This window comes from Gilbertella persicaria (genome assembly GCF_025201335.1).
Source record: "Gilbertella persicaria strain CBS 190.32 chromosome Unknown B0P05scaffold_39, whole genome shotgun sequence".
NCBI classification, from domain to species: domain Eukaryota; kingdom Fungi; phylum Mucoromycota; class Mucoromycetes; order Mucorales; family Choanephoraceae; genus Gilbertella; species Gilbertella persicaria.
In genome coordinates this window covers 43027-68290 of record NW_026252000.1, presented here as the reverse complement: position 1 = coordinate 68290, position 25264 = coordinate 43027, and the positions used below count along the sequence as shown (strand labels likewise).

General features: G+C 35.7%; 8 protein-coding genes across 8 annotated transcripts; 2 read left to right on the top strand and 6 right to left on the bottom strand.

Annotated features, from left to right (window-relative positions):
- Positions 1-1228: 1228 nt before the first annotated feature.
- Positions 1229-3403, bottom strand: B0P05DRAFT_621727 (lung seven transmembrane receptor-domain-containing protein; the record flags this gene model as incomplete). Its single annotated transcript, XM_051583442.1, has 9 exons — positions 3164-3403; positions 3022-3109; positions 2859-2956; positions 2517-2813; positions 2377-2469; positions 2232-2322; positions 2139-2163; positions 2042-2092; positions 1229-1985 (listed from the first exon to the last, which is right to left on the bottom strand). The coding sequence occupies exons 1-9, from the start codon at positions 3242-3244 to the stop codon at positions 1229-1231; spliced, it is 1581 nt and encodes a 526-aa protein (XP_051431973.1). The 5' UTR covers positions 3245-3403.
- Positions 3404-3429: 26 nt separating this feature from the next.
- Positions 3430-6655, bottom strand: B0P05DRAFT_553949 (P-loop containing nucleoside triphosphate hydrolase protein). Its single transcript, XM_051579629.1, has 15 exons — positions 6519-6655; positions 6227-6473; positions 6103-6179; positions 5906-6054; positions 5769-5858; positions 5639-5723; positions 5431-5586; positions 5147-5385; positions 4776-5081; positions 4449-4720; positions 4196-4394; positions 4114-4147; positions 3985-4069; positions 3905-3939; positions 3430-3856 (listed from the first exon to the last, which is right to left on the bottom strand). Exons 1-15 carry the CDS (start codon positions 6643-6645, stop codon positions 3510-3512), a joined length of 2448 nt encoding a protein of 815 aa, XP_051431972.1. The 5' UTR covers positions 6646-6655; the 3' UTR covers positions 3430-3509.
- A 6-nt stretch (positions 6656-6661) lies between these two features.
- B0P05DRAFT_496253 (3-hydroxy-3-methylglutaryl-coenzyme A reductase) lies at positions 6662-8936 on the bottom strand. Its single transcript, XM_051575387.1, has 2 exons — positions 8297-8936; positions 6662-8253 (listed from the first exon to the last, which is right to left on the bottom strand). Exons 1-2 carry the CDS (start codon positions 8838-8840, stop codon positions 7160-7162), a joined length of 1638 nt encoding a protein of 545 aa, XP_051431971.1. The 5' UTR covers positions 8841-8936; the 3' UTR covers positions 6662-7159.
- A 626-nt stretch (positions 8937-9562) lies between these two features.
- Positions 9563-10193, bottom strand: B0P05DRAFT_553938 (uncharacterized protein). The gene has a single exon (XM_051579628.1). It carries the CDS (start codon positions 9882-9884, stop codon positions 9633-9635), a length of 252 nt encoding a protein of 83 aa, XP_051431970.1. The 5' UTR covers positions 9885-10193; the 3' UTR covers positions 9563-9632.
- A 1486-nt stretch (positions 10194-11679) lies between these two features.
- B0P05DRAFT_213927 (uncharacterized protein) lies at positions 11680-12751 on the top strand. The gene is made up of 7 exons (XM_051573245.1): positions 11680-11784; positions 11839-11904; positions 11950-12011; positions 12060-12074; positions 12130-12301; positions 12362-12464; positions 12513-12751. The coding sequence occupies exons 1-7, from the start codon at positions 11734-11736 to the stop codon at positions 12632-12634; spliced, it is 591 nt and encodes a 196-aa protein (XP_051431969.1). The 5' UTR covers positions 11680-11733; the 3' UTR covers positions 12635-12751.
- Positions 12752-15230: 2479 nt separating this feature from the next.
- Positions 15231-16502, top strand: B0P05DRAFT_553917 (uncharacterized protein). Its single transcript, XM_051579627.1, has one exon. The coding sequence runs from the start codon at positions 15401-15403 to the stop codon at positions 16463-16465; it is 1065 nt and encodes a 354-aa protein (XP_051431968.1). The 5' UTR covers positions 15231-15400; the 3' UTR covers positions 16466-16502.
- A 199-nt stretch (positions 16503-16701) lies between these two features.
- On the bottom strand, positions 16702-19072 carry B0P05DRAFT_553916 (Dbl homology domain-containing protein). The gene is made up of 5 exons (XM_051579626.1): positions 17691-19072; positions 17530-17634; positions 17109-17468; positions 16971-17067; positions 16702-16922 (listed from the first exon to the last, which is right to left on the bottom strand). The coding sequence occupies exons 1-5, from the start codon at positions 18987-18989 to the stop codon at positions 16801-16803; spliced, it is 1983 nt and encodes a 660-aa protein (XP_051431967.1). The 5' UTR covers positions 18990-19072; the 3' UTR covers positions 16702-16800.
- A 3828-nt stretch (positions 19073-22900) lies between these two features.
- B0P05DRAFT_553893 (uncharacterized protein) lies at positions 22901-23976 on the bottom strand. Its single transcript, XM_051579625.1, has 3 exons — positions 23658-23976; positions 23357-23575; positions 22901-23306 (listed from the first exon to the last, which is right to left on the bottom strand). The coding sequence occupies exons 1-3, from the start codon at positions 23710-23712 to the stop codon at positions 23011-23013; spliced, it is 570 nt and encodes a 189-aa protein (XP_051431966.1). The 5' UTR covers positions 23713-23976; the 3' UTR covers positions 22901-23010.
- Between the last annotated feature and the right edge of the window lie 1288 nt (positions 23977-25264).

Below are 25264 nucleotides of genomic sequence, written 5' to 3'. Positions count from 1 at the left end.
TCGTTTGTCTACTCATAATTCGAGTTTGAGACATGTTGGCTCTCAAGGCTTCTTGCAATTAAAATTCTTTGACCCCATCCTTGATGCGCCAGTAGAAGGCTTACATTACTTGCCTTCGGGTGTCGTCAAATGCCTGTTGTAATATCTTGCGAAGACAACTCTGGCAGGTAGAGTTAATGCCAGTAAATTGGTACGTTTGAGAATATGACCTGAAAGCAACAATTACAGCCTGTCGTATAGCATCTTTGACACACAGGTTCCTTCATTCACAACGATTTTTTTTTCAAATAAAGTGTATCTTGGCAATAGAATTCACTGATCCTGTTGCTGGTAAGGATGTCTTTGTTTTAAGCGAGCCACTGGAGGTTTTAACAAAATTATGTTCTTTAGCGTTCATTCATGACGCCTCTTCACCATACCTTAAGCACTATGTTACATCTGTAAAGACGATTGTAGAGGATTTGGACAAAGCATTATAGGAGCTTGATCTGATTGCAGACAATCTAATACCTTTCCTTACTCAATACCTTTATCATCTTCATAAGGATATCCGTCGTTTTGATCGTACTCTGCAGTTCGAAATTGAAAAGGGTGGAATGTTTAATAAGTTCATCCGTGAACAATTATCTCACACTAACAAGCACTCGACGTCGAGAGGTGTTACTGTCAGATTTGGTAATCAAGAAGCACTCAAGCACGTAATACGTAATATGACTAAAGCATTAAAAACCATATCATTGCTAATGGTGTAGCGTTCCGTCTAAAGTTTCTTGGTATCTGCGAGTATGCATTTATTTTCTTGCAATAAGCTTCAACATTTTTTCCTTACTCGCTTTAAACACGATGACATCTATGTTATGCACTGTTCAATCGAAAAACAAATAACCTTCATCATGAAAAGTTTGAAGATGCTGTTGAAAATCATTGAAACATTTTGGTGATCATGCACATCATGTAACAAAGAGCTAATCAAAGCATATGTTCCTCCTACACATCTTTCATTGTACTCATTGATTGATATACACATAGTGAATTGGCTAATTGTCTTTCCCAACGAAAAAAGTGTAACTCTACACAAATCAGCAATAAAATAAGCTTTTGTATATCAAATATTAAGGAGTTTATTATGTTTGTTTTCTAGCGTTCTTAGTTAACCGAGCGTTTTCACTGTCATCCAAACTATAAAAATATACACGTTAGTAATTTTTACAAATGACACAATCTCGACTCACTGATCATCATCATCCTCTTCTTCTTGATCTACGTGTAACAATGCACTTTGTTCACCGCCTCTTCCAGGACGATGATAGCCAGATTTGTTCTTGAGATCAGACAATTCAACATTTTTATGAATAGGAGGATGGTCTTCTTCTTCATCTGTGAGTTCACCACCTAATTCGAAAACAGCTGCATCATCTTGAATATTTCTGCCTCTATTGGGATTTTCTGGATGCTCTGCACGTCTCAAACGTTCTTCCAGATCCAAAGCTTCTTCTTCGTCTTGACTGATTTGCATCAAGCCATAACGAGCATTGTTGCTAGTAGGACGCCATAAGACCACAATCACAAAGAAAACAATGAAATACAACACGTTCAATAAACCGTCCAACATGACCCAACGGAACTTCCAGTTTTTGGCAGCCCAATCAATAGCCATGCGGCCTGAAAAGGCAAACATATTCAAGATAAAGATAGTGACAACTGCAATAACAGAGAACAAAAGGAGGCGATAAAGTCTCTTGTACATCAAGACCTTGACATGTTGTTTACGGAGTTCAAGGTCATGAATTGTGCTTGTAATTGAATTCAAGGTCCAGACATAAAAGATAGTCATGGTGATGGACAGAGGGAAAATGACCAGCAAGATTAAGAGACCTGCTGTCTCGGGTGTCAAGAGCATAGTACCAAGTGTATAAATTACACCAAAGAAAAAGTGTGTACATGCCAGAATAATGCATTTCTTCATTGCTGAACCAAGGCTGGGTCTATTATTATCATATTTTAATTGTTAATTCATGTATGATAGTCTTTGTTAACTTACTTGACAACACTGTAACCCATACATACAATCAAAAGCATAAAGAACGACATACTGGTAGACAATGAGTTTTCAAATAGATACTGTTTGGTCTGCTTACCTTGTTCTTCCTGCATTCAACAGTGCTACAAGTGCCAATAAGCCATAAGCTAAGGAATAATGAGTCTATTGTGTATATATTCTAGCAACGTACATGTTTGACCTGTTTGATTATATGCTTCCCAAAAACCAAAGTTGAAGGCCATTTCAACAATAAGATAGAAAATAGTAGCTGACAAAAAGTGCTAAACATAGAACAAAATCAATCACTTTTTTTTTATAAGTTATGTTGTCTTTACCTGAACAGGGAGAATATCTGACCAGTTTCTATAACTTTGAATGGCCCAAAAGATACCAACTGCCAAATAAACACAAGCCAAGGCGCCATACAACTAATTGATACGCATAAGACACGTTACAGATATATGAAATGACTTACAAGTAATTTAGGATAATCTGTAGCTGGTAATTCGCCATAAGGAAATCGCCATTCCACCCAAGCCTCAAAATAGGTTTCATTTTGTCCTCCTGCAGGGACCAAAGCCACGCAGTAATATCCAGTATAATCTACCTTATACAAGGCCATCTCGGTTTGATTACCTGTCATGTTAATGGTGGAAGTCAAGATACTTGTGCTATTGGCTTGATCGCTGGGAATATTGGTAATGAATTGACCGATTTCTGAAGACTTGCAGAGTTTATGCGAAACAGCTAATTGATCACAGACATACACGGTCTATAAAGTCCATCAGAATTCATTTTCAAGTTTATGTTGTCTTACTTCTTTTGCTTGCTCATCATAAATGCCAAGTTTTTCAAAGTCTTGCCATTCATAGATAAGCATGGATACTTTTCCTTTCGATTCATGTCCAATAGAAACTGCCAAGCCAAGCCAAAAATAAAAAAAAAATTAGTCTTTCGAAAATATAACTATTATGTCGTACTACCTTTGATATAAGGCTGTGAGCCACCAAGAATAGCCTCCTTGCTCCATACACCAGAACATGAAGTAGCTGAAAAGTCATTACTTGACTATAAATTTATGCAAATTAGATATACATAAGTTGGTGTTTTTTTATTCCTTACTAGATACACTTCTTCAGCATTTAAGATACTAAAGAAGGTAGACAGTAAAATGCATAGTATCGGCAACAGTTTTGCTGTCATTCTTTTGAAGAAAAGACCAGTACGAAAAGAAAAAAAAAAGGTACAACTGTTATTTACAGAAAAAAAAAGACTGTCTATCTCGTCTTGACTCTATATAGTTTTCGATAAGAAAGAGAGGTTTATCTTGTAAACTTCGAGATTCGTATGTTAAAAAAGAATAAAGAGTAAGTAAAAGAAAAACTAACTTTCATGACGTATCAAACTATTTATTTGCTGTTATTCGTGTCTCATTGGCAAAAAAAAAAAAATCAAGACTGGGTTTCAACTACTTTGTACTCTTGAATCGCTTTGAACCTGGTCGAAACATAGAAGAAGCAGAAGTGAACCCACCAAACTTGTGCTTAAACTCAAACCCCATGCTATCATTAGTACTAGTACTTGAAGATGCGAAGGGAGTCTTTTTCTTGTTGTTTGTGGTCACTAATTGACTATCAGGCGAAGGAGTAGGCTTGTTAATTGTGGTAGCAAGCATTGTTCTCACTATATCATTCCAGTCCGGAGCATTTGTTGTGTACAACTTCCTGTCTAGTCCTCTCAAATAACGAGAAATCTCTTCTACGTGATAGTTTCCCCATGAGGTTCTTTCTTCAGGAGAAATACAGTACAACAAGACTGTAACACAGGTTAATTATATATGCCATTCATTATCCGTTTACCTACACTTGGATCGAGTCATGCCAACATAAAGCAAGCGACTATTTAAAGGAGATGAAAACTAGTTTTTTCCTCAAGCTAATTACCCTTCTTCATTCGGATCTTCTGCTCTGCTGAGTGGAATAACACCCTCACTGCAGGTAGCAATGAAAACACAAGGCCATTCTAAACCTATTGATGGAATGAGCTTATGTATTTTCATTTGTATGTACTACCTTTTGATGAGTGAAGTGTGGCAATTGTAACTTTCTAATAATAGAATAAGAACTATGTTTGCAAAGATGGTGAACGACTTACTCCTCCTTCTGCTTCCTCTAGTTCTTTTTGATTTGAACACAAGGCACAGTATTCCAAGAAATCAGCAACAGGATCACTGCTAACAACACCCATATCCTCTTCTTCATTGTAATAATCAGATTGTGATTGAGTTTGAGGCTGAGGCTGAGATTGGGGCTGGTATTGAGACTGAGGTTGTTCACCATCCATATCATCCTCACTAATGTCAAAAATATAAATGTCAGCTACAGTCAAGAATCACTATCATACATACCACTCCACTATTGTAAGGTCTAATTCTTCAATATCATTGGGCTCTTCTTCCAGTTCAATCACTGTCACACCATTGCTTTGGCCTTCAGGATCATCGTTTAGGGTTGCGTCTATTGCCTCATCATCCTCAATAGCTGGTTGCTTCTTTGCAATAGAGATCAATTCACCAATATTACTCCAACGAGCAACATGGTCTTGGAAATGATGTTCCTTGAGATAATCTTCATATTTGATCGCATTCACAATATAATGAATGATTTCAGATACTTCTTCCTACAAAACTATCGTTCAATTTTATCTTTTTTTTTTTTTTTTTTACCTATCTTACCCCTTCATTCATCAAGCGTTTGGCTTCAATGCTAACATCAACCAAACTCTTTAGTTTTCTTGATACATTGGCACTTACAATAGACTTGGCTTTTCCGTCCACGATTTTTTGTAGGCTCTCGAGTAAGCTGATGTTTTCCTGTGCACTGAAGCTGACAATCTTTTTCAAGGTAACTTCACCAACACCTCGTCTAGGCACATTGACAATTCTATTGAAACTTACATAATCGTTAGGATTATATGCAAAGCGCAAATAACAAGTAATGTCCTTGATCTCAACACGGTCAAAGAAACGATCACCGCCAACCTATAAAATGAGATGATGAAAAGGCTTTTTCTTTTCTTCTTTTTTTTTTTCTCACTCTAACTTACAATACTAAAAGGAATATTGTGGCTTCGAAATACTCTTTCAAATTGTTGAGAAATAAAATTCATTCGCATCAATACAGCAATATCCTTATAATTGATGAGACCTTTAGAATAAGTGATGATTTGTTTGATTTCTTTGGCCACTAGTTTTGCTTGGCTTTCTTCATTTCTAGTGCGTATGATGGCTATGGGCACGCCTTCAGGATTGTTTGTATACAAGGCCTTGTCAATACGAGATCTATCTGTATGGCCTAGTCAGGACCAACATGTATATGGCAAAGCTTTACCTTGAGTAATGACATGTAAAGCAGATTTAAGAACAGTAGCTGTACTTCGATAGTTTTGTTCCATATTAATGGCAGTTGTTCCTTTATAGTCTTCTTGCATTTTGTTAAAGTTTTTAGGCTCTGCACTTCTCCAACCAAAGATAGATTGATCAGGATCTGATCCAGGCCATTAGCTCTTTATTTCGGTGGTCTCTCCTTATATACTTACCGCCAACGATAGTCACTGTTTTTTCGTTCTTTTGTTCCATCATGAGTTTGATTAAATCATATTGAACTACGTTGGTATCTTGATACTAGACAAAACAATAAGTTGATGTTGTGCTTCAATGTATACCTACTTCATCAACCAAAATAGCTTTTACGTTGCTTAAGACGTCCTTTTTCTTTCTAAATAACTCACAGCCCTTAATCAACAAGTTATCAAAGTCCTGTATAATCAAAAGTCAGGCATGCATAAAAGAAGAATGTAACTTACAACAAGATTGAGTTTCTTCAACTCTGATTCATAAGCAGTAAACAAGATAGCAATATCTTTCTTTTTGAATTCAGTACCATATAGATCGCTATACTGTGCTGCTGTTAAACCTTGACTTTTTGCTTTACTGATCAAACCCCAAATAGCGCCTGATTTGTACATCAGTCAATCTCTTTATACCACAACTCGACATGTACCAACTTTCTGCTCTTTTCTAGTAAAATGATCAATTGGCAAATTAGGATCTGCTCTAAGTCGAGTGATAATTTCTTGGCTAGTATATACAGGTTAGAACATAATAAATGAGTTACTACTATCTACCTAGCTTGTGTATCGGCAATGGTGAAATTAGGCTCAAGATCAACAATTTTGGCAAACCTTCTGAGAATGCGTGCACACAGGGTGTGAAAGGTACCTATCAACAAGTATTCTGTGTTCTTTTTGCCTATCAATAGCTTTAAACGTTCTTTCATTTCGTTGGCTGCTTTATTGGTAAAAGTAACAACGATGGTATGTCCTGGCTTGATGTTTTTTTCTAAAATAAAATAGGCTACGCGAGCAGTAAGGACTAAAGGAGAGATAGGTTAGAGTGATAACTAGAAACATAGTTTACCTCTTGTCTTTCCAGAACCAGGGCCAGCCAAGATCTGCAAAGTAGTTGCATTGGATAAGACTGACTGCTTTTGAGTCTCGTTTAAGGACTCTAGTGTCTTTTTGAAATAAGCTTTTTCTGGTTCCATATTGAAGAAAAACAGCAAAAAAAAAAAATTTCAAGGTGACAGACATGAACTTTATTGAGCGCAATCTCTGGCACAGACATTCTGCGATTTGTTCATTTTTTGACCGCCAAAAGCTAATGTAAATCGACTGTGTGCTAAATATTCAAAAGTCAAGCATCATACGTTTAACTGCATCCTATTTTCTTAGGTTCTAAATACAACTCTTAGAAAACACTTCATTTCTAGAGACCCCCTCGCCCTAACGCATACGCAGGTAACAATGTCAGAGGAGTCTGGTATAGTTTCCAGCCTCGAAAGTGTTTATGTGCAATCAATTTCTGCCAAAAGGCTCATCTTGATATCAAATTTAATGATTTAGTTCAGAGTTCTATGTAAAAGATCATGTATGCGCGTTAAGAATTTAAGTTTTACTGTATTACAGCAAGACACTAATCTATCAAACAAAAGTTTAAGTTCTTCAAGAATTTCTTTATTAATATAAAAAAACAAGTACAAGTGTATAACAGTTTGAATTCTATGATTTAATACAGCTTCCAGGAATAGGCTCTTCTTTTTCAGCAGGAGTAGCAGGTGGAGTAGAAGCTTGGATTACTTTAACAGGAGCAGAAGGAACAGCAGCTGTATTACGGTTGTGAGCCATATGAGCCTGGACAAGATGACCAGCCGCTAAAGCAGCACACAAAGACAATTCACCGGCCATGACAGAAGCACAGATAACACGGGCAAGACGACGAGCATTAGCACCAGGTTCAGTAGGATGGGGACCACGGACGCCAATAAAATCAAGCATGGCTTGTTGAGGAGGCAAGATCGTACCACCGCCAATAGTACCTACTTCAATACAAGGCATGGTACAAGAAATATGAAGATCTCTTTCGTTATTCACAGCCTTCATCAAGGTGATACAGTTGGAACTTTCTACATTTTGAGCAGGATCTTGGCCAGTAGCCAAATAGATAGCAGTCAGAATATTAGCAGCATGAGCATTGAAACCACCCACAGAACCAGCCATTGCAGAGCCCACAAGGTTTTTTGAGACGTTCAGTTCAACAAGAGCAGCCACAGTTGTCTTGAGCACCTTTTCAACGATATGACCGGGAATGACAGCTTCAGCGACCACTGATTTACCACGTCCTTCAATCCAGTTGATAGCAGCAGGCTTCTTGTCTGTACAATAGTTACCAGAGAGTGAAATGATTTGCATATCAGGATATCTTTCAGCAATTTTGCTTAAAGCTTTTTCACAACCTTTAGAGATCATATTCATACCCATAGCATCACCTGTAGTAGTAGAGAAACGAATATACATTAAGCGACCAGCAAGGGCAACCTTTAATTTACGAACGCGAGCAAAACGCGATGTAGAATTGAATGCATTTGTAACGATATCTTCACCTTCTTGTTCAATCCATCTTTTACATTCAGCAGCGCGAGTAATAGTAGGAAATTCAACACAAGGACCACGCGTCATACCGTCAGCAATAACAATTGTATTAGCACCTCCACCAGCGTTAATTGCTTTACAGCCTCTGGCAGTAGAAGCAACCAAGCAGCCTTCAGTAGTTGCCATAGGAATATGAATTGAGTCACCATCAATATTCAAAGGACCTGTCTATATTAGGACATGACAAGATAAACAAATAAAACTTACCTGCCACACCTACAGGAATAGGCATGTAGCCAATGACATTTTCACAGCAAGCACCCATGACTTTATCATAGTGATAATTTTTGACAGGAAGCATACTTCCTTCCAACGTCTTTGTACGAGAATCACGAGAAATCAAAGCACGGCGAATATGAACAGCGCGTTCAAAATCACCAAGGACTTTCTCAAGTGCATAAGGGGCCATCTTACCTGCCTGAACAATCGAGATAATTTCTTCATCAGTGATGGCTTCTGGTGTACTAAGTAATGCCAACACTTGATCTAAGGGACGAATCACATCGGATTGATGATGGTAAGAATGACTTTGCTTTCTTGAGAGTTTTGTTACTGCCTTGGACTCTTTAATGGGCACTTCTACTCGTTCAACCACCTTCTTGATGACCACTTTAGGTTGCTTAGAAGTGTTTAAAAAATAGGTATTGAGGAAGAGGGAGAAGACAAGTAGAAGAATAAGCCACTTTGAAAAAACGGGATGCTGTATGTAGACAGCATAGACGTCAAATAAGCTTTCAAAAGAGGATTTCATATTAGATAATGTAATAAATCAAAGGAAAAAAAAGGGGGAAAAGGGTACTATAGCATAATTCAAGTGTCGAAATAATTGATTGAGACACTCGAATACAAAATAAGAAATATCTTTTTATTTTTAAAGTAAGCGAAAAATTTTACAGTCATAAAAAGAGCACCGCAAAACATGGATTCACAAACTCATGGAAAAGCAACAAGTAGAATTACTCGCTCAACAGCCTTAAGCAGAATCAAAACTTGTTCCACAAATGATGGGTTCAATGTCCCATTTTCATTCTTTGGAAGTTCGTCCTTCTTATTTCTCAGTTTATAAGCCAACAGTTGTCGCTTGATTCTCCTTTGTTCGATTTGTCTCCTACGACTAAGGGAGAGTGTCATAAAGCAATTGAAGACATCAGCCGCTTGGAACCACCCCCGATCGCTGGATAAACCAATATCAATTCAAGCAAAGAAAATCTCAATTAAACATCTGCAATGTCTTTTCTCAGGTGTTCTTTGATCTCCTGGGATTAGAAATTAGTAAGGATACAGAGAATCAGAATGTGCAACACTGTTTGTACAATCAGGCACCAAAATAGTTCTGCCCTTATTGGTTGAGCATAAAGCTACGTCACTTTAGATGAAAGCCTTGATGTGTTTTTAAAGTCAAATCTGGACGAGTTATTATGACTTTTTGACTTTTCAAATTTAGTAAAAAAAAAAAAAAAAAAAAAAAAAAGTACTAAACCCTTGAATTTGAAAGAGCTCACTAAACAGAACTTTTATTTATTTCTTTTCTATTAAGGAAGGTTTAAGAAACTAAGGTTCTTTTCAAACTGTCTCCCACTCCCAAAAAAACATAAATTTTTAAAATTCCATGTATAGTAATGAGGTATTGAACAACTAGTCTTTTTGATCTAAAATCAGTTTCTAGCACACTAAACACTTCAAGGATAAGCTTGATACTTCTTTTTATGGTTTCCCTCAAAGGGCCGCATCTTATATAGTACAAGAAGAAAAAATAATAATAAATAAGGAGACATGTTTTATAAAATATTATCATAATTCAGCATCAAGAAGTACTGTTAGCTTATAAAATTATTCTCACAATAGATGTCGTTGGAGTGAAGAAAAGATATCAATAACGATTGGATCATAATTGAATTGCAACTGTAGATTTAGATTGTCTAGAATTGAATTCAAGTACAGCCATGGTGTTGTCAAGTAGATCATTTTATTGTTCCTCATAAAAAAAAGGGAAGGCACACTATACTCGGGTAAAGCCAAAAGATAACAGAAATAGATATATATTAAACACACAAAGAAGCGTATAGACATGAACTGTTTTATATCAAAAGAAAATGCAATGCAGTATCTTTGAGTGTCTTGTACTACACCACAGCGCAGCCGATTGCAGATTTCTTCCATCGCTTGCGCTGTGGTGACTAAAACGTAGGTAATAAAAAGAGAAATGTAAGGCAACTCTTCTAAAGAGCTTTGTACGACTTGAATGCCTTATGCATTACCTATTTATTTTCCACTTTGTCTTCTTTCAAAATAAATTCGATACATAATGATTGAATCACTACAATTAAATATAAAGTATCGAAGATACCTATGTAATTTAACAAATGCAACAAGAAGCTACTATAGATACGCACAGCTCTAGATAATAGACTGAAACAAAGCTTTTAGGGACTTGTGCCTTAAGCGGCCAATCTCACGAAACAAACGACAATGACGATGAAGGTTTTGCAAACTCATCTGATAACACAAAGCAAGCAGGTCAAGCAAACCAAGTCAAGTTAATACTTGAGAGTCCAGAAATTCATAAGAGAAAAAGGTGTCGCTCTCATAGAACCTCATACGATATACCTGATTACAACCAAGATACAGTGAGTTACTTTGATGGCACACAAAGCTGTTTTGAGCTGACGTCAAAAGGTCAAACTATTCCTGTCCTTGAACCAAACATTTGCAATGTCTGCAATTACTGTCATGTTTGCGATTGCTCATTTACAATCAAATCTGAGTTCAGTCATCATGTTCGATATGTGCACAAAATGCCTGTTCCAGAGTTTAATGAAGACTTTCTAATATAATGTAGTTTATGCGATTGGACTTGTAACTCTATTTCTATTTATAGAAACCATCTTGAAGACATACATCGGATCCTGGTTCCAGCTCACTCTAATCCCAAGCTTCAATCATTAGCCATGAATCTTGGCAATCATTGTGATCAATGTAAGCTAACGTACTATACACGATCTAGTTTTCTGCATCATCTTGATGTTGTACATGACTTTAGAAAGAGGAGTAGTAGTACTGAACAAGCTTCAAAAGCTGAAGCAACAGATATCGAACAAGCCAATTCAAGAGGATATAGATGTGCTTGCGATTATTGTAGTATTGAATACTAAGAAACAATGTTACTCAAGAAGCATGAGAATGTAGGTACGCCTGAATATTGCAAGCATTGCGACATTGTCTATGATACAAGATGAGCCTATGAAGCCCTTCTTTATGTGTATCATAAAGAAGCAGACTCAATGTCGCCACCGTTCAAACATAGAATTGGTCCTAATCTCAATGATTCCTGCAATTGCTGATATGTCTGCTGTTGCACTTACACGACAAGCACATCTAAACCATATATCATATTCGTATTCAAAGTTTTACTATCAACATGTTAAGCGATCTGCCTAAGATTGATTTTGTGATTTAATACCGCTTTATCTGCCTTAGTTACTATACGAGTCAAGAAACTTTTTGGTAACCTATTCTTGGTAAGCATTGATTTTTGGAAATAAAGTGTCCATTTAAATGATCTAGAAACGCGTCCATAATTACGCGACTTATTTTTTCGTGTCCGCTGTCTTTTTTACATTTTTCTTCCTTGTTGAACACTCTGTATGGAACTAGACGAGTATTACGATATTGACTCCATATTAGCAGAGCACACAGTAAATGCCTCTAATTTAAAAGAAATAAAATTTTAAAAAAACTAAACTTCTTAGAAACTTCCTTGCATCCCACAACACGATTTCAAAAAAGAAACAAACTTGAGAGGAGACGATACAGAAGTAGCCAATACTATATTGTAAAGCAATATTTAATACAGTTTATAGGTAAATCATGGATCTCGTGTTGAGCTGCCTTATTGGATAGCAAAGCCTCTAGCACAATACACGTAAATATGTTTAAAAAGTAAATCCACAACTTGTTAACTCGACTTTAGTTTACCCGGCAACGTGTAAGCATGATTTATCAATGAAAAAAATATACACACAATTAACACAAGCGTGCAGCTCCTTAATATCAATTGAGTTACCAAAGATATATGGTACCAAAGTGAGGAATGTATTGGACGTCAGTGCCACCAGTGTTGATTTCAAAATGCTTTGTCCCTATTTTTATTTATTCGGTATTAAATTGTTAGATTTGGTTGTAGATGATTCTTTAGCTGGTGTGTTAGAAAAGGTACTCAATTTCTCCTGGTTTTTTTTTTCTTTTTTTGCGTCATTAATATGTATCATGTAGGCATTTCGATCAAGATTGAGAGAAATTATGGATTATTCACAAACAACAGGCTCTGCTACAGGACAAATATTTTTACAGAAATTAGACGAAACAGAAAAAGAATGCAAGTGCTTATGTTTTTTAGTATCAAGTAACTAATTCATGAAATTAGTATTTAAAGCAGGACAAGAAAGTGCAGCCAACTTCAGACGATGGAGAGACAGAGCCATTCATCATATTAAAGTAGCTGATCTTGGAGTGCGGTCCAAAGCCCGAATGGAAATGAATTCCTAAGTGGACCTAATTGAATATATGTAGACCAAGTGAAAAAGAGAATAAAAGAGCGCGAGAAAGAGCTTTGTTCATGAAGCATTTTATAAGTAAAAACCATTATGAAAATTTTATTGGCAAAGATAAGCGTAACAAAAACCTTTACCATTCAATATAAGCTTGACATGGTTAGCTAACCTTGGGAAGTCTATATTTTGTCTTGAAAAAAATTGGCAAACAATTTATTAGCATGATGGCACTAAAAGTGTATTAGTAGCCTGCCGCAGGCGCGAGTGTTTCTCGAAATAAACCATCATTTCTGTCTTCTGATTCCCATTTTTCGAGTTTCCCATGTTTGAGCATGCATAAAAGAACGCATTTATGCAAAAATATAGCAAGTTTTGAAAAAGTCAAAAAATCGTCATCTTGTCCTTATGATCCCCTGAAGAAATTTTCACACCTTTCTTTCGTCTAAAGAATTTTCCAGTATGTTGGTTTGGTCACTCTTGGTGTTGCTCTAGATTTTGCCATGATCCCTTATGGAAGATTGTATCTCTTAGGTATCAGCAATTGTGTCAAGTGCCAAGTAATTGAAGACATTGTGGAATGGTGTCCTTTACTTGTGGTATTGGTATTGCCATCTGCAGCATTGAACAAGACAAGATATAAAGAGTACTGACTCTCAGGAGCGACGAACGAAATATTTGATATATCCTTTTAGGACATATTAAGGGGTAGTACAGGTGATGACTATTTTATTGAGATTATATAAGACTCATATAATCGTACTGAATGCTTCCACAAAAGCATTGTTTTAAAGATATTTCATATGACTAGTCACTTTGCTTCACATACACTAGTTTCCATCTATACGATGATTTTGTTTTTTTCCAAATAAAACTTTCATCCAATACATAATAGAAAAAAAAGAAATCTTCAATTTTCACTATTTTGCGATTTATGAGCGACAGAGACATTGTAGACATAGCATGTTTTAGTAAGAATTGCTTCTCTAGGTCTATAAAATACACTCAAAGTGTTAATTTTGCAAAAGTACTATAAAAAGTATACGTTACGGCTCAAAAACAGGAAACACATTTTTCAAGAATAGCTCATTATCTTGATATTCAACATGTTACGTTCTTTACACCATTCGATGCGTAGTATTTGCAGCTATCAGCTTTGTTAATACGCCTATCTGATAGCTCTTCTTATTTAGACACTTTTAGTCCATCATTTCTTTTCTCTAAGCTGTGTTTATTGATTGAGCCGCGTACACTAAGAGTAATGGTTAAAGTGAAGAGGCGGGTGCAATTGAGATAATGCTAAGAACTAATATAAAATATAATAACTAAATAAAAGCACGATAAAAGAAAACAAAAACTTAAAATAAAATAAACAATGTAGAGGTTATAGGAGTGAATGGTATTGATCTTCTTCAATGGTCTGACGAACATTGGATCGGATGCTTCCCAATATTGCTGTGGGTACAATGGGGGGGGGTCTTGTCAAAGATAAACCTCATATGAGCAAGCCAGATTTGTGAAAGAGTTACTATGAAGACTCTGTATGGTTTGATTCCTTTCCATTGGCAGTACCAGATGTACGAGAAGTCCAGGGACAGAAGAGCCTCTTGGATATCAGATATTGAGGTGGTAGGCCATAGGGACTCGAAAATTAGTTCCTGCCATACCTTCTCTTTAGTTGGACAATGTGATAACAAGTGGATGTTTGAGTTTTTTGAAAATATGCAGACTGGGCAAAGAGGGGAATCAAACACTTGAGGCATAATAAAATCACCATTTCTAAATTTCTTCATTTTTTTGATTTTAGTTTTTGACATGAGAATGCTGATTTAAACTCAGATTTTGTTTAGGAGACATTTCACTTGCACCAAGCTTTAAAGTATGTCAGCTTTTTTTATTTCATTCTAAAGCCTTTGTGGGCTGCATTGATAATTATGGTTTTATCTGTAAACAATGAAATTAACTTGTGACATGAGTGTGTTACCTTTGAGTTTATAACGATATAAATCTCGGCGTTTACTGTCTGTTGTAGCAGTCATTTTGACAGTTCAATATCCATATCCATGAATGAACCAAGTTTATACAAAGCATCAAAGTCAATGAGAATACAATTATTATGCTCCTGTTTTCGTCTCAGGTACTAAGATAGTTCAGCCGTCATTAGTTGATCGTAGAGCTACGTCACTTAAGGTGGTCAAAATTTAACCAAGAATGCTATTTTTTCTTTTAGCCCATCATTACAAACAAACGCACGGTAGGGCTTTGTAACGTGCAGGGTTGGCTCTTCTGCGAACAATCTCTGTGAGCTTGGCGGTTTCCCTAATACGTGACGCAGCTAAATGGAAAAAAGAGCTGACTCTTGTATATTATTTTTTATACAAGAGGTGTTCATCGAGATTGTTTTGCTTTATTGCGATGCTTAGAATTGATGTGTGCTATTTAGAAACTATTGTTTAGCTAACCACTTTGTTTTTTTTGAATTATTTCGATATGCAGTTTTAATTTGCAGAAGATGTTTGATTGTTTTACACCACATCTTTAGTTATAATCCATGATTCAAATTTTATTTTTTTCACTTTAATAAAAATTCTGCTTTTTGCTTCATTCAGCTCCTTTAAAGAAAAACGAACCGAAAAAAAAATAGATGGAAAATGTTAAATAATTTTTCCATTCGGTGTAACCACGAAACGTGATAGACTCGCCACCAATAAAAACACAAAGAGTTTTTTTCTTTCATTTTCTTTTTTTCCTTCGTTTGTATATTATGTCAACTCCATTAAAAAATAAGACAAAGGATGCAACACCACGCCTTGTGTTGAGAACTTACAAAGCAAGCGATCATGAACAAATTGACCATTTATTTTATAGTACATACTTTGCACTAGTACCCGAAGGTGTCAAACGTAAACTTATGTCACCCGTCTTTTGGGTGCTTTGGATAGCATTTTATTCATACTTACTGGGTATTGTGCCTGTTTTGCTAAGCGGGATGGGTCTTCCTTCCTGGGTTGCTACTGCTCTCAAGATTTTCTTAACGTTTGCTTGGCTTGCTGTCTCTTTTGCTGGTGTGTTTGTCGTGACAGATAGATTTGAAGTAGTTGACAAAGTAGAATATGTTCGCCAAAACGACTTGAGTGATCCCGAAGTATATTATTTGAATTGGACAAAAGAAGAAGTTCAAGTTGAGGACAATGATGTCTCTACAAAGGGAAAGAAGCGTGTCACATTTGACAAAGATGCTAAACCAGCAACCGAAACCATTCGAAAGCAAAAACCAGCACATGAACAAGCACCTTCTCATTTTTGGATACTCACTTTGGATGGTCGTCCCTGCGGCATGGTTGGTTTGGCTCATTATACACAGCAACTCTTGTCAAATCGACCTGTGCAGCCTCCTGCTTGGAAATTGTTATTAGCGGCTGCTTGCAATCGATACCATATTCCTTTACCTGCCTATTTACAAAACTTGCATGAAAAGGTATCTGCTATTGTTTTTGCTGAACCTCATGAAGCAAATGTTGCTACATTACAACGATTGGCTGTGAAGACGGAATATCAAGGTTGTGGATTGGCTACTTTGCTGGTTGATAGAGCCATGTCTTGGGCACATGAAAAAGGACTGGAAAGAGTAGAAGCAGTGACGAATGAATTAGAGGGTCATGCTGAGCATATCTTGAGTGCTCAACACGGTTTCAAGTTGATCAAGAAGCAAAAGAAGGGATGGTTTGGACAATATGAAAAGAGATGGTCTTGCGATGTAAAGGAATGGATGGCAGCTCATCAAGAAGCTGCTAAAATTTATAAAAAGGAACAGGAAACACAGAAATAGATTAGAGATTTTGTATATACATATATATATATATATATAAATAAATGTCAAGACAACCTAATTGAAAGTAAAATTTAGAATTGAAATGGTCATGAACTGTGAATACTAGCATTGGGATGCATATTTTGCATTATATTCTATCATTACATTGTATTCTCATGTCATTTCGTGTCAATCACTAACCATTGGTTATGATAAAAACAAAGAGAATAATTGACCAATTTTTTTCAATCAGGGCATGTTATAAAGACGCTTTCTTTCTCGAATTTGGTTTATTTGAAATTAACAGTAGGATATAATAAATTGAGGTAAATATTTACAATTAGAATTAAGTTTTAATATTCCTTCTTTTTCTTTTGTGCTAAGTCCATAGCAGAAGCAAGGCTTGTAACAATGTGGTAAGCTTTAATCAGATCCAAATAGTCAGGATGTGTCGGCGTGGTATGCTTCAAAAGATCTATGAAAATTGTTAGACGATACACGGATAAACCTTATCTAAACTTACCGGCTAATAATAAACCGTATCGGGCAACACGTTGAATTGGAATAATTAAATAGTCTTTTAGAGTGAACTGGCTTGTTTCTTTACGAGAGCTTAATTTCTATCATAGTATTAGTCTATGTTTGATAAGAAAAAATTTACCTGTCGGAATTTACTATAGGCTTTATTGTTGCCTTCGATGCTATCCAATAGCTTTCGATTGCCTCTGTAGTCTATAGCACAGCGCAAAAAGACGACAAGATCTTCAGACATTTCCACCAAAGTTCTTCCTAGGCGAGAAGCATTACATTCAATCCCCTTGGTATTGTTTTGAATGTCGTCTTCAGTAATCGTACGAGGATCAAATTCTTGGACATTTCGGATTTGAAGATGTCGGATACGGTTTATTAGTTTCGCCGAGAATTGCATTAGATCAAAAAGGTTGGCAAAAATATCGGCATGGCTTGGTTTAGTAAACGGAGAGCCATTCTCAAAAGCGAAAATCAAGAAATCATAAAATACCTAAATGCATTGTTAATATTCATATGTCAAAAAATAATAATAATAATAATAATCAACATACGATTTTTGTGTAGTACAATTGGTTCCAGAAATTGACTTCTGTCAAAAAAAACTCTCGTAATATAAATTTTCGGGTTAGCAGGGATCGTTCGGCTTTATCCATTGGCTATATAGATGATATATAAATAAACTCATTGTAAATTCATACGTGTTGATACGTACCATATCGACTGGAGCTGTCAAAAAAGGCAAAAGGTTACGTAAACGCTCTTCTAAAACATGATGCCATGTCATGATGGCTTTTGCTTCACGCTTCCAATTTGTCTTGCGATAAAGTTGATATTTGCGAGGCTTGATCAATGCAAACTCAACAATAGGTTCTCTTGTGACAGGATCAAATACATTAGGTATATACAGGTATTTTAGTGTGTCTTCACACAGTGAATCAAAAAATGAGTTTGTATGTGTCATCAGTTCACCGTTAGATGCTGCTTCTGCTGCTCTTGCTTTCGCTCTTTGGCATGGCTTAAATGCTGATTTCTTTTCAACTGGATGTCGGTACCTTCTGAGAATAGACATGTTTCGAGTATGGAATTCTGTAATGGCAATAATATCATTCTCTACCAATGTTTTGGATGAGCTTGAACTAAAAGAAGAGGAAGACCGATCAAAAATAGGGCAGCTCGAACGACGACGAATCACTGGAAGTGAAAAGGTATCATTGATATCATGAGAACTTTGAGTAGAGAGACTAGTGACATCGGATGATTCTGTTGTTGAGGGACTTGTTCTATTGTTGTGATCAAAGATTTCTGAGTCTGAATGAGACCCTATAGTAGAGAATGATTCATGATCTTCCAATACTGAGGGTTCTTCTACAAAAGCGGATGTTTGCTGAAAAGCAATGGAATGTCGCTTACTGTTATCGTCAAGTTCCCAAGGTGGTAGTGAAATAGGAACTTCAGGTGACCAATTCACTAATGTAGGCATGATAGGTTCAGGTATTATTGGTTGGTACTGGGATAGGGTATCTTGAATAAACGATGCTGTATTTGTGCGCTTGGAGAAGTGAGGCATATGAAATTTTTTAAAGACCTGACTACCAGTATTGTTGCTGCTATGTATTTTAGGTCTTTCTGAGTCACTCTTTTCAGAGAGCTTTTCCGTACTACTGTCATGACTGCTGATAGATGACAATGGACTACCTGTCAACTTTGGCAGAATCGAATTCAAGTTAATAGATGACGAATGATGATGCTGTGAGTTCTTTCCATGAACAGGAAGAGCTGGTAAGCTTTTGTATTTTCTAATATTCTCGAGCGGCCTTTTAGGTGAGCTGCTGCTTTTGATATCAGTGACAGATTTGTCTTTTGGAGAAAAAAACTGCTGAAATGCGTTCTTCTTTAGTGCAGTAGTTTTGGTGTCTGTATCAATCGATAAGTTAGGCCGTTTGATTAAAGGACTAGGATGTATACGATTGCGTTTTTCTGCAACTTCGTTATTGATAGCTATTGAATGCATAATTCTCAATCATAGAATTCAAGAGAAAAGAAGAATGAAATTTTTAATTTTTTTTGTCTTTTTTTCAATTTCAAATATCCAAGGGCCTATTGGTTTTGAAATGCTCAGGTTTCACTGTATATTAGTGCTACACAAAATGAGATTCAACCAACCATAGTTGATCTACTAAGCACAGAGCTAATACAAAGCCAATAGATCACTTTCATTGCTGGAGAAACCATTGAAATAAAATACACAAAAGGGAAATTATATTACGCAAATGCTGACAAATTCAAAATAAAAGAGGATTCTGGATTGTCGCAAAGAACAACATGCGATAGGAGGAAGTTTGACTCCCAGTCTATCAAAAAAAATCATGGTTCCATTGTTTGTGTAAGGGTGCATACATCAATTATAACTAATTTTCATATGATCCTTGGTTAAACCGCTCTTCAAGGTCAGGGATTTACACTTTATTCAAACATGTTTAACACACTTTGTTTTGAGTAAAGTTAATACATACAACAAGTTGTCATGTTAATAGAAAACTGAGGGAAAAAAAATAAAGGTAAAAAATGTCTGACATATGTAAAGTAAACATTGATCATGCTTTAACACATGTCAGGGATCCGGTATCTTTTTTTATATTATTAAATTAAATATTTATTTATTCACTGTCATCATCATCAGAAGAGTCAGCTTGATGGTTAGTCAAGTTTTTGTTGGATGTGATACGTTCTAGAACAGCCCCTACAATAGAAGACTGTCGATTCAAGTTACGTATAGAATCAGAGTGGTCATCGTCCGAATCTTGTTTGTTTTCGAAATCACGACGACCATAGAAAGAGCCCACTGATGTAAGGACAGACTCTTTGGAACTGAGAAGAGCGTTGGGTGGCAGAGAAGGTATTTCTTGAGGTGAAATAGGCAATTGAATACTACCTTCTTCAATGCTTCCGTTATGATTAGCCATGGTATCGCGGAAAGCAAATGGTAATGGGATTTCTTTGATGGCACGGAAATTACCGCAATTGTTGATATGCTATATCTATCAGTATCTCTATTTATGCTTACTTTTTTTAACTTACTTCGTTTTCCATACGAAAGAAATTCCATTGAATACGTCGATAGGCTTCCATTAAAGCAGTGAGGAATCCAATCATTTCACCTTTAAACCCCAAACTAGCGGCATTCAGCGTCCAAGCAAAGCGCAAGGCAACATTAAGAGGAGCAGCTACATAATAAGTCCAACGATAAAACACGAGATCGTTTCGCAACAAGAAATGCTTGCTGTTGGGCTGCAATAGTCCCCAATCCATTTTGATGTCCCAAATAGAGGTATAGGTAGAATTAATCACAGAAAATAAAATCCAGATGACTTCCATGGACTCATTCGCTATAACATTTTGTAAATTAGGTGCATCATGAAGAAACTATGTGATATACGTACGATACATTCTTCTGTAGCCTGTCACCAACGTAGAGCCAATAACTGTTATGTATTTGAGAGCATTCACAAGATGTACTTTTTCGTTCGAGTCTTTAAAACGACGGATACATTGCAAAAAACGCCACCAAGGAGGAAGACAAGCCAAAAATGGCGTATACCAAAAGATCTTGACAGGACAATGAGTTGTCATATCATTCCAATGCCAATTATAAGCACAGACAAAATACGAAAATGTCCAGAATGAATAAGCAAGACTGTTGAGCTCATCAACAATAAAAAAGTCGCGAAATTCAATAGGAAGACTATAGCTTAGCAGAATACGGCCTAAAGAAAGACCAAGCCAGCGACGAGAAGAATAATAGAGAATTGGGAAAGGACATGTCAAAATAGCAACCATGATGACAAACAAAATAAGAGGACACAATTCAGATGGGACAGTAGGTGCAAATGTTTGAGATAAATCAATATACATCATGATTGCTTGAATCAATAGTATTAATGAAGGCAACTAAATAACAAAACATGAGCTACCATTTAACAGTACTATATTTACCTCTGCAAATTCGTGATAATCTAAGTTATCTCTAGGATCGAATTCGAAAATAAACTTGTAGTTGATATGAGAACGTGTCCAAACAAGTGTGTTGATAGAGAAACCTAAACAAAATATAATAGGAAGACTAAAGCAGGCATAGATTTGTAAATTATATTCCAAGTTGGGCAATTTTTTTACAACATGAGGATCAAAAGCCAATTGAGCTACCCTTAATAAAAGTGCTAAAGAGAAGCCGATATAGAAGCCAATTCTCCATGTAGTAGGTGTATAGTGCTAAACAATGTAGATGATTCATATTTTTTTTTTATGTATTAATGTAATTACCTCATCTTTTTCGGGAATTCTAAGTTTTGACATACCTCTTCCTCTATGTCCTTCTGCAAATTCAGCTATATACAATTCCTTTATATACATACATGAGTCTTTCATACAAACTTATTCCTATTACCTCTGTATTATGTAAAAATTCGTCTAATTTTTCTGAATTCATCCAGTGATATTTATTGAGTTTTTGCATGTATAAACTACTTGCTTTCCACCCTGCTGTCTTGTCAAACTTTTTCAGAATCTTTTGAAACCCTGTAGCATTCAGCACCTATTCATTTGATTGAAGTTAGTGTAACTTGTTTCATTTTCTTGCCTTGTCTTGCCTTATAAGACTTTAAAAGCTCTAAACTTCGATAATACTCGGTAATTGCTTTTTAAGTCTATTCCTAGCAACCTACGTCTATATGTTACTTTTTTTCTTTATGCCTATATTAAAATGGCTTACATTATAGCTAACATGCTGATCACCATTGTATTTAACAGAAGGTGGTAAAGCATTCTCTGTAGTATTCGAATCTGAAGACCCTCTTCTTCTAAACCAATTGATGGGATTCAGCCCATCTGCTGACATAATATCGTGCGATACCTAATGTTATACATGAGCAACACACATGCACAAGTTATTATTCTTACATCTATCTGAGATAAATGTGCTGCAAAATCTCGAACCAATTGAACCTGCATTTTGAGTGCATCATATTTAGCTTCAGCTTCTTTTTCTTTCTCTATAAAATAGCATTAAACATTGACTAAGAAAAGAAATTAGTTACAGTCATACCATCATAGAACCTAGAGATAGTTTCTAAATCTTGATCCAACATGACAAAAAAATATCGTTCAGGCTCACTTGCAAATCGAGGTGCTTCATTTAATACACTGTTTGATTGCAATCCAACAACTACATATAGAACATGAATTTCGTCCCTTTTTTCTCTTATATGTGACTTACCTGAAGTAGAAGGTCTGCTGACACTTAGCTTGTCTAATTCTGTGTCTTGTTTTCTAAAACGAGTTGAAATGCGTTTTAATAATCCGTTTCCAAGTCTCGGGCGATCGTCAAGAATAGAAGAGCGTCGTCGAGGTATTCTCGGGTGTGATCTCGGTAAGCTGTCTGTCCGTTGCGATTCAGCATCGCCCAACATAGTGTTTTCAAAATGAATGGATTCTTCAATCTGGTTTAATTTTCGATACTATTCTCAAAATCAATCATATGTTTCTTTAAATTAAACTTTACTTTTTCGATTGCTTTAAGTCTCTTTTTAAGACCTTTGTAATTGATATAGGCCTTTCTCCATTCTGGAATACTTTCTGATTCCAGATATTTAGCGAATTTCATAATATAAACACTCCCGAGTTACCGTTGTCTTGACAATAATAAAAAGAGAGAAAAGGAAAAAAAGGTTGACAGAAATAGACTAAAATAAAAATAAGTGGAGTCTAAATAAGAGACACTGGAACCACATAATTACACACGTGAGCGAGTCTTTTGGCTGAAGAAAAAAACTAGATGTGTATCACGCTTATTATCAGCTAGAAAGAATGACATCAAAAAAGTTTTAATATAACACAGTAACAAAAAGACAGTTTGTCTAACCATAACGAAATGAAATGACGGCTTTTTTAGATAATAGTAATGCGTGAGAAAAAGACAAGATTTATTATACATTATATATTTACAAAGTGTAGGGGGTATCACAACAGGCAACGATTTAAATACGCATGGTATCCTCTAACAGAACAGGTCGATTATTAGGCAAAATTTGATTGATATCAAATCCTAAATCACAAAGAAACTTGGTCATTTCTTCTTGACTAATGTATAGATTCCAATGCAAAAAGGTCAAAAAAGCCAACTCCATGCGGGTGATTTCTTTAATGGACCACACGTCACCTGTTGCTCGTACCACATGCTTGGTAGAGAGACAACGATCTTCACTGTATTTGCTAGCAACTAAGAGTGAAGCGACAAAAATACGATGGGCAGCCTCTGCTTCGGGTTTGAATCCTAGATAAAAGATTAATTTCTTTCTTTGTTGCTTCATAATTTCACTTTACCTGCTGGCAATGATTTTCTAAATCTTTCAGCATACATAAGAGCCATCACAAGATGGATTGGCTGGACATCACATTTATCTGTGATAAGTTGAATAAACGGAATTAAGTCTGGTAAATGAGTATTCCTTTTCTTGACTTCATTATTGTCATTCGTATTGGTCTCAATTTTTGCATTGACATTAGGAAACAGAATAGCATCAAAAGAGGATGAGGCAAAGTCTATGCTTATTGAAAAATTGATTAATTTCAGGGACCAAAATATTGGCTAAGGTAGCACATATTAAATCAGATTTAAATTTACCTATGAAGCCTGGAGGGATAGCGTTTCTTGTGATTGTTGTAGGAAGTGCCAGCATTGAGAGGGAGAAATTCAGAGAGTGAAAATACCAAAAAGAAAAAAGAAAAAAGAAGAGAAAAAAAAGTCGAAAACCTCGAAAATGGTCGTCTTTTATACTTTTTCTCGTCCAAACGAAAAGACCCGAGCTAAAAAAAAATTATTGCCGTCAGATAAAAATTGAAATTGAAATTTTGATAACATGATTTATATGATACATTTTGTAGCCCTTGCGTTTGAAAGATAAAAGAAAAACGAAAGATAAATATTTGCTACAATTGTTTTTTGTATAGGTATGAAAGATAAAACAGTTATTATTGCTATTTAATCAATATTTTTTTTAAAAAAAAATTGTTATCAAATGAGTCATGAAGACCAATTAAAACTTAGTGCGATTTTAGTCAGCTTAATTTATTACTCGAGAGATAAAAAAGCTTACATGTCTGTGCACAAATGCAATGGTTTCACCATCATTTGAACAGAAAAAGGTGCTTGAAAATATAGTTTGACCTAAAAAAGGAAATACAATTGTATACTTATTTTAGTCATCTTGTTGAAATATACTTGAACAAGCACAATGTGCCAAATAGAAAAAAAAGGTATTGTTGTTTATTTAAGCTATTGCCAAACTGGTTTACAAAATGCTGGAGATTGTCTTCCAAGTACTTGCTTCATTGATTCGTAAATTGGGTGCTTTGATATTGCTGAACTTTATTCTCTTTACTTTTGCTCTACAAGGCAACATGCTCTTCTTATTTGTTTTGGAAGTTTAGACAATTTTAAACTGATCAACCACTACTTCCAACTTATTTTGAGATTTAACTTCAAGACTTTTCTGAGTGCACAGAAAGCAGTTAATTTTCTTGATCCTTTGGCCATTTCTTTGACAATTTGTTTTCGATGACGAATAGTTCCAGACACTGATACACAAATTTTCTTGTTCAATTCTGCATTGCCATTGTCCCGCTTGATTAACGCCGCCAATGGCTTTGTATTATATTCCTTCTTGGAATAATATATTGTGGTCTGAATTAAGAATATCACAGTCCAGAAGTTCAAAATCATTCTTAGAATTCTCAAGAGTTTCCTTAGAAAAAGTATAAGCGGAATTATCAGATGTACTGCTTTTTATAAGCATATCTTTATCATCATTGATTCTGGTGATATCTACATCAGCCACATTAAACTTATTTAGTAAAAGTGGTTACAATTAAAATGAGTTGTTTATGCTGAAGCATCTTACAGGTGTTTTTTTTTTTTTTTTTTTTTTGCAAGTCTCGGATTAACTCTTCTCAACTGTAGTTTTCTTTTTGAAGGACAACCCATTGTTGGTACTGTCAAATAAGAGAAAAAAAAGACTTCAGGGATACGGATCTTAAACTAAATGGAGTATATCAAAAACACTGTTACACTATGATTATTCTTTGTGTCAGCGCTTTAAGCAGAAAGAAATGTATAATCATGTTGATATATCTCTAACAGTGGACAGCAATTTTAGCTTTTACCAGAGGATAGACTGATTATATCGCTTAATGCACTGTATTTCTATCCCCCCTCATACCCTCAATTTGTCT

Coding starts and splice junctions, on each gene's coding strand:
- B0P05DRAFT_553949 (XM_051579629.1), bottom strand. CDS start 6,645: ATGGAACCAGAAAAAGCTTATTTCAAAAAGACACTAGAGTCCTTAAAC. Junction 6,474..6,518: donor TGGTTCTGGAAAGACAAGAG/GTAAACTATGTT, acceptor TCTCTCCTTTAG/TCCTTACTGCTCGCGTAGCC. Junction 4,148..4,195: donor TAGAGGAAGCAGAAGGAGGA/GTAAGTCGTTCA, acceptor TTCTATTATTAG/AAAGTTACAATTGCCACACT.
- B0P05DRAFT_496253 (XM_051575387.1), bottom strand. CDS start 8,840: ATGAAATCCTCTTTTGAAAGCTTATTTGACGTCTATGCTGTCTACATA. Junction 8,254..8,296: donor TATTCCTGTAGGTGTGGCAG/GTAAGTTTTATT, acceptor TAATATAGACAG/GTCCTTTGAATATTGATGGT.
- B0P05DRAFT_553938 (XM_051579628.1), bottom strand. CDS start 9,884: ATGATAATATTTTATAAAACATGTCTCCTTATTTATTATTATTTTTTC.
- B0P05DRAFT_213927 (XM_051573245.1), top strand. CDS start 11,734: ATGGAACTAGACGAGTATTACGATATTGACTCCATATTAGCAGAGCAC. Junction 11,905..11,949: donor TGAGAGGAGACGATACAGAA/GTAGCCAATACT, acceptor TACAGTTTATAG/GTAAATCATGGATCTCGTGT. Junction 12,465..12,512: donor AGACGAAACAGAAAAAGAAT/GCAAGTGCTTAT, acceptor TCATGAAATTAG/TATTTAAAGCAGGACAAGAA.
- B0P05DRAFT_553917 (XM_051579627.1), top strand. CDS start 15,401: ATGTCAACTCCATTAAAAAATAAGACAAAGGATGCAACACCACGCCTT.
- B0P05DRAFT_553916 (XM_051579626.1), bottom strand. CDS start 18,989: ATGCATTCAATAGCTATCAATAACGAAGTTGCAGAAAAACGCAATCGT. Junction 17,068..17,108: donor CCTATAGTAAATTCCGACAG/GTAAATTTTTTC, acceptor ATACTATGATAG/AAATTAAGCTCTCGTAAAGA. Junction 16,923..16,970: donor ATACGGTTTATTATTAGCCG/GTAAGTTTAGAT, acceptor CAATTTTCATAG/ATCTTTTGAAGCATACCACG.
- B0P05DRAFT_553893 (XM_051579625.1), bottom strand. CDS start 23,712: ATGCTGGCACTTCCTACAACAATCACAAGAAACGCTATCCCTCCAGGC. Junction 23,576..23,657: donor TATCCCTCCAGGCTTCATAG/GTAAATTTAAAT, acceptor CAATAAGCATAG/ACTTTGCCTCATCCTCTTTT. Junction 23,307..23,356: donor TAGAAAATCATTGCCAGCAG/GTAAAGTGAAAT, acceptor TCTTTTATCTAG/GATTCAAACCCGAAGCAGAG.